Source organism: Pleurodeles waltl, chromosome 1_2 (assembly GCF_031143425.1).
Source record: "Pleurodeles waltl isolate 20211129_DDA chromosome 1_2, aPleWal1.hap1.20221129, whole genome shotgun sequence".
Classification (NCBI taxonomy): domain Eukaryota; kingdom Metazoa; phylum Chordata; class Amphibia; order Caudata; family Salamandridae; genus Pleurodeles; species Pleurodeles waltl.
Window position 1 is genome coordinate 1,285,040,937 of NC_090437.1, and position 13,315 is coordinate 1,285,054,251.

Sequence of the window (13,315 nt, forward strand, 5' to 3'; positions counted from 1 at the left end):
TATTCAGATGCTCCCAGAGTTCCCTGCCAATTTGCAATCCAAGGTGGCAAAACCCAGGGGCCCTCTTCAGGAGCTCTGAGCACCACCCCTGAGGTGGTGATCGACAGAGGAGTGATCACTCCCCTTTCCTTTGTCCAGTTTCGCACCAGAGCAGGGAATGGGGGTCCCTGAACCGGTGTAGACTGGATTGTAGTGTGGTTAGTTTTACGTATTCATTGCGCTTTAGCTTCAGGCTTTAGGCCTTTGTACACTTTGCCCTGAATATATTTTATTCATTTGCTGACAGCTTGGAGCCTCTGTGCACTTTGCTCTACATGCTTTTTATTAGGCTTCGTACTGTTATTTTTCAAATAGCCAGTTCTACGGTGTTGTTTTTTTATTCATATCACACTGTTTTGCCTACTTCAGCACTGGAGTTCTCCATAACATATTTACTCTGTGCTTCAGTCAAGGATACAGTCTGGTACATTGCCGATAGACGTGGTAGGAGTTTAGACTTGGCATTCCTTGTCCCAATACATGCAAGAGGGAGATTCCGACCAGGGAACCACAACTAGACGCTGACTGCCTCGTTGCAGATGCTGAACCAAGATCACAGGTCTTTGCTCAGGTAGGAGGGCTGATGTCTCCACAGTGATTCTAATAGGCAAGCTAGAAGCTTAACATGCTGTGCTCTAAATAGAACAAGCAGAGGGAGAGTAGAAACTGTTAGACAATATGATAGCTTTGTTCTTATGTTTTACTCTCCTGGTAACTATTTCAATCCTACTGTGTTGTATCGTTCTGGTTATTGCGGCTCACGCCATAATATCTAAAATACAGTCGTTTTATTAAAACATAATATAAAACTTATACTGTCTTTGTCATTTGTATATGAGATCATATTGGAAATAAGAGAGTTGGTTTGGATCTGAGTAACCACGACTTCCCTGAGAAGTTCCAAAGATGTCATGCGCTCGGCTGCCAAATCATTCCTTCCACATGGGAGAAATGAGGCACTGCTAGTTAGCCGGAGCAAAAACCGGATTTAGGGTGACAGAGTTCTTTACACGTGGGTCAGACTCAGTCCCCCACACCGTTATAGATCCTGCTACCTAGAAATCCAGTAGTCTCATTTAGAATAATGAGAGCCCACGCGACAGGATTATGCATGGAGGGCACCAAATGTGCCCTTCAAAGCATTTCGAGTGGCTTGGGGAGGCTACCCCTCGCATGCCTGTAACATCTATTTCTAAAGGGAGAGGGTGTAACAGCCCTCTCCCAAAGGAAATCCTTTGTTCTGCCTTCCTGGGCTTGCGCTGCTCAAGCAACATGAGGGCACAAACCTGTCTGAGAGGTGGCAGCAGCTGGGGCTGCCTGGATAACCTCAGAAGGCTGGAATGGCAATACTGGAGGTCCTCTAAGAAGCCCCAAGAGTGCATGAAATCATGCAATCAATGCTTGCAAAAGCCTTGGGGTATGATTCCAACATGGTTGATACCAAACATGCCAATGTTCGGAGTTACCATCATGTAGCTAGACATAGGTAGTAACCTATGTCCAATACACGCGTAAAATGGCTACCCGCACTCACAAAGTCTAGGAAAATGAACCTGGAGGTCGTGGGGGGCACCTCCGCTAGTGCAGGGGTGCCCTCACACAGGTACTCGGCACCCTGCCCTCAGGGCTGGAGGGCCTGCTATAGGGGTGACTTATAAGTGACCTGGTGCAGTGTAAATGGCAGTGAAAGGGTGTGTGCACCTTTTAACGGAGGCTGCAATGGCAGTCCTGCAGAAGCCTTTGCATGGGCTCCCTATGGGTGGTAGATATGCTGTAGCCCATAGGGACCCCCTGGAATCCCAATGGTCTGGGTACCTAAGTACCATATACTAGGGACTTATAAGGGGGCACCAGTATGCTAATTGTGGGTGGAATACTGGGTTACCACTATGCAACAACCACATTTAGAGAAGAGAGGCCATAATGACTGGGGTCCTGGTTAGCAGTATCCCAGTGAACCCAGTCACGCACACTGACAGGCAGAAAATGGGGGTAACCATGGCAAAAAGAGTGTACTTTCCCACAGATGGGCAAGGAGTGTGTGAAGATGTGAAACTTTATGATTCAACTCTGCATAATATTTTTGAGGAACAATTGTCTTACAGAATCCATATTTAGAAAAACAGACGCAGCTATGAGTAAGATGGAGAAGAGCGAAGAGAACCTTCTGTAATCTGCCCACCCATCACCCTATTTTGTGCCCCTCCCACATTGCTTGGCATAAAGATGCACACCGACTGGCTACAAAATCATCCTACCCTGCCCATAGGACTTTCGGTCTCAGGCCAGGTGTTTTCTGACCTGGTACATTGGCACCCAGACCCCTTCAAATCCCTACCCTACACTGTTCAAGCTGCTTTTCCCTGGAACTTCCAAGAGTTGGTGGGAGGGTTTAGCAGTTTTCAATGTCATTTCCTGTTTGAGGATCCCCAGAAAGAAGACATCCTGTAGCAGGGCACTGTAATGCGAGGCACGGTCTGTGTAGGCTGTAAAGCTCAGAAAACTCTATAGATAATACTGGCGAGTGGAATTTCTGATTCCATGCATATGCACATTTCTTTATGCTCACTTCTAGCACATGTATTTTATTTCCATACAATAGAGACACAAGAATAGAATTACAAATACTGGCAAATAAAACTTTTCAAACTGTGTTAAGTTTTATTTCATGTTAGACATATCTCTATAACACAGGATCCCCCGTTAACACTGCTGTAGCAACATTTTACTAGAACACTTGCATTTTTTTTAATACATGGTAACCACCTATGGCCAATTCATTAAGTGAAATAGTGGTGCTTAGATACGTTTAGCACAACCTGATGCTTGGAAATCCCTACAGCTTTGCCGTTCAGAGAGAGTGAACTTGAAAAGTAGAATAGGTCACAACTGCTCATATCAATATGTTTCATTAATCATGTTTCATTAATCATGTTTCATTAATCATGTTTCATTAATCATGACAATTATGTATAATGTACTGCATTCATTTTTCTGGTTATAGGTTTGCTTTATGACTGGAAACACGATTGTGAATCAGCCTTGTAGCATGGGGGGATGGCTGGGGGAACTGATACGCTTACTTATTACAGCAGTAGAGACCCATCATGGAGAGTGTGCATAATTCAGCGGGTGCCTGGTTACCATTAGATGAGACTTGGTGGCAGAAGAAAAAGAAATTCAATCTTAGAAATTGTTTTAAAGGTAAGGGCAAAACAAGTAAATATGTTCTGCAAACCTGGGAGAGACCTACCATGTATAGGAGCGAGAGAAGCATAACTTTTACAACAGAGAAGACAGGTCCTAATGAAGGAGGTGGGCTGTTCTAGAGTACCTTCCGTATCTGAATGCGTGTTTTGAATGGTAGTTGATGTGAAGGATATTGACAGACGGTTGTTTGCTAATTGGATGTTTGAGCTGTGTGCCCAATGGTTTTGGAATACAAATGTTTAAGAGACCAGTTAGGGAACATATTATTTACTCCAATCTCCTCCACCATGGCACCCATACCCAGGTTATTCAATAAGTGTTCCATGTGCCTAGGACTTCGCTGTGATCAGCAATTAATCTTCTACATCTTGAATCAAACAGTCAAGGATATCTGCTATATTTTCTTCTTGTTCTTCAAAACGCCTATGACAATAATATCTTCTCCAAGTTGTAACTTAACTCTTCACTTTACTGTACGTTAGTGAATAGTTTTGTTATGAACTAGATTTGCTAAATTCTGCTTTTACTACGGAGTCTGCAATGGAAATGATGCAGCTGTCATACTACGGACTACGAAAAGGCACTGAGATGCTATGGTAAAGAAGACTGTGTGCTATACAAGTGTTTGAAAACAATACCACTATCGGTCTCCTTATTCAGATACTGCACAGCAACTATGGTTTGAACAGTCCCCAAGCTGTAACCCTGCAACTTTCCACTACGTAGGCTAGTTTGTAAGATCAAACATACCATCTAGGGCTTCCTCAGGAAATCCAAGGTTTTCAAAATCATTATTTTTCTGGTTATACAAATCAAACAGTAAGTAATTTGCCAGTTCTCTGCAGCCTTCATTGTATCTGCTGTCGATTCCTGCAAAACAAATCAATAAAATAATCAAATAATCATATAATCATATGACCTATTACACAGATATAAGACTATCAATCCTTGCAAGAAATTCACAAGCACGTTTTAAGGCTACCATGCAAGCATACACATATTCGAGTATCTATAATATTATCAAGCGCTTCGCACATTGCTCCAGAATGGGCAATTCACCATGGTATACATACCTTCGACTAATGCACAGCAAAACCAGCTGGGATTAAAATTACAACACTAAAAACAAGTTACAAATACGATGTGCTACTTCATAATAACATGCAATAAGCTACTAAACTTATGTTAGGTTAGTACACCAATGGTTATGTCAACATATCTGGAAAGTGATGATACTCTGATCTTCCCAAAACAGTTAAGGGAATGCTCCCGCAGGGGGTTCAGATAAGCTTCTGGAGTGGGAGCATTTTCGCCCTATACTTAGAAGCTGGGAGTAAAGCAAGTTCTTAGCAAGCAGAAAAATAACTCACATTCCTTCATCAGATACAAAATTTAAAATGTATTTTTCATACTGAACAATGGGATATTTACTTCATGTAACCCATTCTTTCTAGGCTGTTGGAACTTAACACTAATGAATTCCGATTTAACTCAAAGATCCTCTTCAGATCCGGGATCAACATCTGAAGAGCGCCTTCTTGTGCCACACGAGACAGTATACTGCTTATCTAGTGACCTCCCCTCACAGTCTTTGTATGATTAAGTCAATGACTTTTGAGTCATAAATATGTATAAATTTAGAAATTAAACAATACACACGTGACTTCATTTTAAATTGAGGTCCATGAATCCTGCTAATATTAAGGATTGCGCCGCCAACTGAACGATCCTTAAGAAAGGCAGAGATTCCCGCTATACAGGAGAGATAACAAGAGGACCCACAGACTAGGAAGAGTTTCAGTATAGGGAAGCAGCCAATCCGACCCCCAAATCCACTAGAACAATAACATGGAGCAAGTGCCAGGTTGTCATATCTGCCCCTGGTTACAAGTAGAAGGTTTTCTGCTACTCTTCGGGCTACTGGATCCTTGAGTCCAAGCTGCTTTTTCAAAGCAAGTTGTCACAAACCATCCTAAATGAGTAAGGCATACAGTATATTGTATTGTTTCATTAAGTCTGGCACTCAGTCATCAATGTTAGTTCGGTGCTGTCGCTAAGGCAGCGTCTTCATCCAATAACATCTGAGAGAAAAAATCCCAAAGACACTAAAGTGTTTTGTTCTGCTGCAGCTTGATTAGCATCTCAGGGAAATCATATTGCTACTGATATTGATAATTCCCTGGCACATGCAACCCTGACTGTGCACAGGCCCCTCTGTCTTCCTTATAGATATATGTTTAAGATGGACTCCAGTAAGTGCACGGCTATATGTTACTTTACACTACAAACAAATGGCAGAGATCCACATTAAAGTGTATTGTTTCACTCTACGTCTAGTTCTATTCTGCTGTTGTACAACAAACAGGCAACATGCCACTGGATGAGCACTACTACTGACAAATATACTCTTGTTTTTCCAGATACTGAAAGATAACCAGTTCAAGTGTCAGCTGTGTCTCAACAGATCCCTAGCCTCTGAAGAGCAAACCACTCCCTTAACCTGGAGCAGTAAATTAGATAAAAAGAAACAGTTACGGTAACCATCTTCTGGTGGATATTCTATCTACCTACAGATTCCTCACCTGTAGAATAATCCGAGGTATCACACTGGGTCTGGACACTTCTAAGCTCTCAATTACCGGCAGGGACAGCTGGCTTTACATCGATGCTGGAAGTGATATCGGACGTCATCAACGAAGCCATATAAAGCCTACCCGGTGCAATGACATCAGTTTCCATCCATTTTCTTCAAGCCTTCGAGTCGAGTAGCTGGAGTAGCATCAAAATAAAGTGGTGCACTATCAAGTTTAAAGTTGAACCTTAATAGCATTCCCTATAACACATCCATCAAATGGTAAGGCTGGCAGGAATGGTGAGGAACCTGCAGGTAACTACAGTATCCACCAGAAATATCATTACCGCATGTAAGTAGCTTCTTTTGCCTGCAGACTCCTTGCCTTTAGAATACATTCTAAGGCAGAACCCTTCCCTCCAGGAGACGCTGATCGACGGTTGGATGAGAAAGCCCTGCAAAACTGATCTGGCAAAGTCGTCCTCCCTATGCACTTCAGAATCCAGTTAGTAACACTTAGTCAAAGAGCTTAAGAATGCCCATGCAACCTACTTGCAAATCTCAGCAATGGCAAACCTTTGGCAAGGGTAAAAGTTGAAAATCTGAGCGTGGTGGAATGAGCCCTGATTCTTTCTGGGGTTCTTTCTTGTCCAAAGCATAGCAGGTCTTGATGCAGAGGATGATCCATCTGGACTGCATTTGCTTCTAGGCCTCCTTATCATTTGTGGAACCGCAGTACCCAACAAAGAGCCGATCAACCAGTCATACGTCTGGTACGGTCCAGACAGAAACTGACCACCACTGAGAATCCAAACGATTAAGCCACTCTTCCACCTTCCTGGGGTGGAATGAGGGGAAATAGAAGGTCAGCAAGGTGATGGGCTAACCCAAGTGAAAGGGAGTCACCGTTGAAGGAGGAAAGCAGCCCTGAATCAGAAAATTAATGTGCCAGGGACGAATAAAGTAAATTGCAGAGGGGAACTCAAGGGCAGTAATTTACTCACCCATCTCACCACAAAAAAAGTGTTTTAAAGGAAAACATCCGCAACTGTGAAGAGGCTCAAACAGAAACTCCATAAAAAATTCCGAAACAAGATTAAGGTCCCACTGGGACAGAACAGAGGGAGTTGGACACAAATTAGTCAACCTCTCCATAAAGTGCACCACAATAGGGTGTTTGAACAGGGAAGGCTGGGCAGGAAGATCGAGGAATGTCGACAACACAGCCAAATATCCCTTTACAGTACAGACTGCCACTTCTCTGGAGTAGGGGGTGAAAACTGTAGGATTTGCCACCAACAAGACTGGAGAGACTATGCTGTTGTCTGCACACCATGAAGGAAAGCTGTTCCATCTGCTCCAATAGACAGATTTTGTGAGGGGCGATGAGCTGATGGAAATACATCGACCACCGGCAATGGCAGCTGAAAAGAACTTCAATGTTCCCACTCAAGGGCCAGGCACTGGCCAGGGGTGGCCTGGGAAATATGGGATTTAGGACTATCCCACCGACTTGGAAAGAAGATGCAGTCTGAATGGCAGCTTGAGAAGGGGGCATAGGGAGAAGCAGCAAAGGTATGCCTACCATCCCTTCTTGAGCCAATCTGAGCAACGAGAATGACTGGGTCCAGTCTTGATGAATCTTCCTCACAACCGGATAATTGAACAGTGTGGTCAAGACCACAGCCTCAACGCCTCTCGGCAAAGGTACATCCCTTACTATTGCAGCCATGGTCTGAGGGGGAATAAAGATCATCCCAAGGTGCAGGTGCGCCACATCCGCTACAGCACTACTATGAAGCCCGACAGTTCTACTGTACTGAAACCACTGCCCCTGGAAGCACCACTGCAGAGCCCTCATAGGCCAATGTCCAATATGCCAGGAGAATGCAGGAAGCCAGCAGACCGATCAGGTGTAATATTTACAGGACTGACACTCACACACCCTCTAGAAAGTTTAGGACCATTTTCCCATAGTTGAACAATTCCCTGAAAAGGAGGAGGAAAACGGAGGAAAAGGCTAGTGTCCAAAACTAACACTATGAACTGGTGGCACTGGGAGGGCTGCAGGTTAGATTTGGGGCTGCTAAATGATAAGCAGAGGTTTAACAGTAGCAAGACTGTCGACTGCAGATGGTGCATCACCACCTCCAGTGATCCGACTTTGATCAGCCAGAATTAGGATCACAGGAGCCTCTATATTCAGCAACTTATGTACTCTTATGTTCCAGTTCACCTTTGTCCAAATAAATGGAAATATTAGAACAACCATAGCCAAACTTTGGAGAGGAAGTGCACTACAACAAGAGGCTTGTTTAAAACTGTGTCCGAGAAGGACATGCTCGGAAATTGAAATCTATGACATGGTGTCTGCAAAGATGTACATTATCTCATTATTCGTATTAAGATTCAGCAGAGTCACAGGTATTTGCTTTGCTGCACAATTGCAAACATTGTCTAAAGCAAAAAATGAGAACCACAACACTCCGGCATAGAAGGCAATTCATCATGCACCATTAGTATGAATTAGTTAGGATGACCAAGCAGTCGGAGGATAAAAAGCCTTTTGCTATTAAGATTTGAAGCCAGTGGTCTCACAATTCAAGGTTGCAATCGGTCTTTTCACCATTCATACATTTTATCAAACTTGCGATAAAAAATAAAAACAAGTTCTGAGACATTGTACAGGGCTTATCAGATGATAAGTACTGGTGCACACGTTTCCTACTAGCTGACATAACCCCATTAAGCCACACAACCTTGCATGATACCAATTTAAGCCAGTTCTGAGGTCATTCAGCCTATGATGCAACCCCACCTGGTTCTTTTGTATCTATCATCTAGAGATGTTCCCTTTAATTCTTCTACAGTGCTTCTTGCAGCCACCTGCATGTTGCACAATAACCATCATCATGCTAATAATCACTATAACAGTAATAATAATCTTAAAATTCATAATAAGCATAGTAATCATAACAATAGAAGTTTGGTCTATTCTGGTGCTTACACAACTATTTTTCTTATCATAATCTCATCTGGGCTAGAGTACCATTCAGAGAACTGAAGTTTAGACTAAAAGAAAACTTAAAGGACTCTTAGGAACATTTTTTTTATTTAAGGATTAGTATATGTGGGATGAAGACAGTGGTGTGTGAGCACCAGTATAAATCATGAACTGAACATAGATTTCAGACTTAAAGACCACTCGTGTAGCTAGTCTCCCCCTCCATGTTTAGCACCCACATCAGCAATATGTCATGTACTTAATCGTCAAATATTATTTACACTTGATTTAGGTGGCTACACAAATTGAGAATAATAATTTGTTTTATACAGTGCTTCATAATGAGATTCTGCGTCTTAGCAACCTAAATAACATGTGTTACCATTACTCTATTTAATTAAATTTAAGTTACTGACCTTTGAACAATAGAAGATTGACAAGCTTGGTAGAGTTCAAAGTTATGACCTGCAGATCCTCGCAAATTTGAGAGGTGAATGCTCAACTCACTAAGCAGTTATCTGGCTAAATACCTCATGCAAACAATGATGGAAAAAAGCCAAATGCCTCATGAACCGACATCTCATGATCCACCACGGCATAACAGATCATCAAAATCCACAAAGGAGGTGCCTACGAGCATAAACATGGCCATCAAAATGTTGATGGCCATGTTGAGATTTCTGAATTACTCTAGGAGTCAGTGACTGCTCAATAAGACCTGCATGTTTTCCTGGACCACGGGATGAGTCAGGTGTGCAGATTTAGCTCTTGCAATGGACCATAGTGGGATTTTTCCAGATTGCTGAAAAGAATCTGTTTTGAGACAGCTTAAAACGCCACAAGTTAGGATATGTGTAGCGAAAATTATGCAAGTCTGTGAAAAAAAAAAATAGTGTGGGACCACAGGGACATTGCGAACGAAAAGAAAAGGAGCAGATGTTGTTTGCGCCACTTCCGAATTTTGTGGATTTCTTTTTCTTTTTTTTTTTAAGAGCAAAATGCATCCTGGTGACCGAAATGTCACATTTTGCGATAAAATATAGCCCAAAAGTACAGTCGCATTAAATATAATCAAGCAAAAGAAATGACTCTCACTCTTAGCGCCTATATCATTATGTTGGCCAGTCATTTCTTCATGATATGTATGGATGGAGGTCATTAGATTTTTCTTTTAGCGTTAAGCCCAATGCTGCATAGCATTGGCAAAAAGCATTAGCAGAGCTAATAGGACAAAAAAGGCAAAACTCACTGGCTTTAAATTACTGGACTCTCTACAACTGTTAATCACATTGGGTATGTACAGTTCTAAGGGACAACGCAAACAAAATAGGTGGGGTCGGTGCACGGCTGATAAATATCACATTGCAGATAACGTGGGTCGGTGCCCTTCCATTGTGCAAAAAAAGACTAATTTGTGTGGTCCCAAGAAGACAGAATACGCACCATAGAACTGTAACAATGGAGACTACTTTATTTTATGTTCTTGGCTAGTTAAGAAGAGAGTAAATATGTGGCAATCAAAGATCCCAAGATTTCCTTGAACAGTACAAAGGCCATGGGTTTAACCCTGATTGCATATATGAAACAGCACTACAAGATGACAAGGTTGTTAGTATGGACTAATTTCTGAGTGGGATGAAGGAAGAATCAGGGGGCAACAGGGTGTGTGTGGTTTTATAACTAGTGACAACCTAGTATAATTCACTCAATTCTATCTCTCCACAGTCAGTTATTTTCACTTCAAGGACCCAATGTGGATAATGGTGTTAAAGCAGGTCTTTACGTTTATTTGAATTCATGCTTCAGCGTCAAAATCGAGCTAAAGGCCACATCAATTCTCTGAAGCAAATTTGCAGTCTTTGATTTTGAGACATACACCAAAAAAAAAAAACAGAAAGAATGGTTGTGAATTCTATGCCTCTTCGAAGACATATCTTCTATGTTCATCTTATTTTGTGAGGTCATCCCCTGCTTGGACCTGCACCTTTTCAGTTTTCCTCTGAGGAGGCAAGTCTTTGAGCATCTTTTGACATTTTTAAATAAAATTAATAGTCCTTCCCGGAATGGGAACCCGATAGGCATACCACAGTGAAGTCATGTTTTACTAAAATAATTATTACTTTGAGAAAATTCAAAAGCATTAAGAACATTGCATGGCACAAAAGGGAAAGAAATGAAATCTGGGAGAAACACCTCTTAAAAAAACATGTTAACAAAAACCCTAGCGTGTTCAGAGATCCTACTCACACGAGCCAGAAAAAAAATAACTGGGGCAATTGCCAGAACAAGTTATGACAGAAGATGAAATATCACAATTGTCAGATTTTCCCGTTTTTTTTAAAGCCTATTCTATAAATAATTGACGTTTTAAGGATCCTCACAAGCAGTTTGAAAATGTGCTATTAATGACATCAATTAAGATTCTATAATGCTGAATTCCACCATGAGGTTCTATAAATTTGCAACTACCTCTTAAGCATTACAACTACAGCTTTCACTGACCATTTGAGCATGTCATGAACAGAATCACAAATTTTAACCCTTAAATATCCCTTCATCATCTGAGAATGTGTAGTAAAGACTAATGTAAGAAAGGGAATGTACTTCAAACTGTTGTCACAGTCAGACAGATACCCAGTCACTGCACATCTGAAACAGGTGGGGACAGAGAAAGGACAAAGGATGAGAAGACATGGTGTTAGGCATTTGGGTGCTGGACCTTGAAGGTTTGAGAAATCTACTTTTCTAAGTATTCGTTCATAATACTGGATTTCATGAACGTACTGAATGTAGCCAATGAGGACTCAATCTTCAATAATACTAGTGCAGATAAAGGCAAGGCTGCATACAAATCTGTGACCAGAGCAAAACGTGTGCTGGTGCTGCAGGAGTCGGAGTCAAGAAGGTGGGCTCTGCCAGACGGAGAATTGGGGACTGGCTTGTGTAGGCATCTGAGAGAATAGGGAATACTCACATCATGTACTAACGTGCGCCCAATATGATGGACTAATTCAGTATGAGCCTTTCCCTTTCTGGGTGGGCAACCCACGACATAGACCACATGGTTACTATTCACTGTACAAGAAAAAGCTTACACTGCTGTAACAGGCAGATATCAAAAATGCCCATTCATGATTACAGCAATTCCTACAGAACCTATCTATAAAAGAATCACACAAATGCATCTGCATTGAGTGGTGTGGGCCCAGGCACACTGAGCATAACACAGGACAGTTGTTTCTGAGAAATGAGAACTGTTGGAACCAGCATTCTTGAACGTGGTGCCTGTGGTTTATAATTAAGGTCAAGACAGATTAAAGGAAATCAACAAGTTCCTAACCACAAAAGGTGTTGGAGTATAATAGGCAAATGAGGTAGTTTGGTGAACACAGTGCTTAAGTCCTCTTCAGACTTCTCAGCAGAAGAGAGAAGTATACCTTGTGTTATTCAAATTGATGTTGCCTCCCCTCTGAAAAGATAACTTGAGCATGAAATAGAGGGGAGAGACACAAGAAAGCTGTGTTTTTGAAAAGTGTGACACAGGTGTAGTTGAAGATCATATTAAAAAGAAAAGTTATGTTTTCACAGGTACGAACAAGAAAGTTGCTATGAAGAATGTCTTCCCAGGGTTCGTCCCTCAGCCTGACCTTCTTCAATGTCTACATGGCCCCGCTCGCTAACATCGCCCGATCCCACAACCTCAACATCATCTCATACGCTGACGACACCCAGCTGATCCTCTCCCTCACCAAGGATTTCGCCAAGTCCTAGCTCCACGAAGAAATGAAGGACATCGTCGAATGGATGAAGAGCAGCTGCCTCAAACTCAATTCCGATAGGGTTGAAGTCCTCATCTTCGGCTCCACCTCCCCCGCATGGGATAACTCCTGGTGGCTTGCCACTTTCGGAGCCGCTCAGACTCCCACCGACCACACACACAACATAGGATTCATCTTGGACTCCTCATTATCCATGACCCAGCAAGTCAACGCCATCTCCTCCTCCTGCTTCCACACCCTCCGCATGATCCGAAGGATCTACAAATGGATACTGACTGAAACCAGAAGAACAGTCACCCAAGCCCTGGTAAGCAGCAAACTGGACTACGCTACAGCAATGTTCTCTACACAGGAACCACGGCCAAACTCCAGAAAAGGCGGCAAAGCATCCAGAACGCCTCATCCTGGACATCCCCCGCCACTGCCACATCACAGACCACCTGAGAAACCTGCACTGGCTCCCAGTCAACAAGAGAATCACATTCAAACTCCTCACCTACGCTCAGAAAGCACTGCACAAAACCTGATCAGAATACCTCAACAGACAGCTCTCCTTCTACACCCCGACCCGACATGTCAGCTGACTTCACAACCGTCCCACGCATCCGGTAGATCATTCTCGCACCTCGCCGCCAAAACCTGGAACACTCTTCCCACCCACCTGCGCCAGACCAAAGACCTCCTTACCGTCAAGAAACTTCTCAAGACCTG

The 13,315-nt window shown here is 42.6% G+C and overlaps 1 protein-coding gene across 1 annotated transcript in view; it reads right to left on the reverse strand.

The window, feature by feature from the left end:
- The window catches only part of DNAAF9 (dynein axonemal assembly factor 9), a 597,478-nt gene that overhangs the window by 472,482 nt on the left and 111,681 nt on the right, over positions 1-13,315 (reverse strand). The window contains exon 3 of the mRNA XM_069205040.1: positions 4,000-4,119. Within this exon, the coding sequence (XP_069061141.1) occupies positions 4,000-4,119 (120 nt within the window). The remainder of the gene's footprint in view (positions 1-3,999; positions 4,120-13,315) is intronic.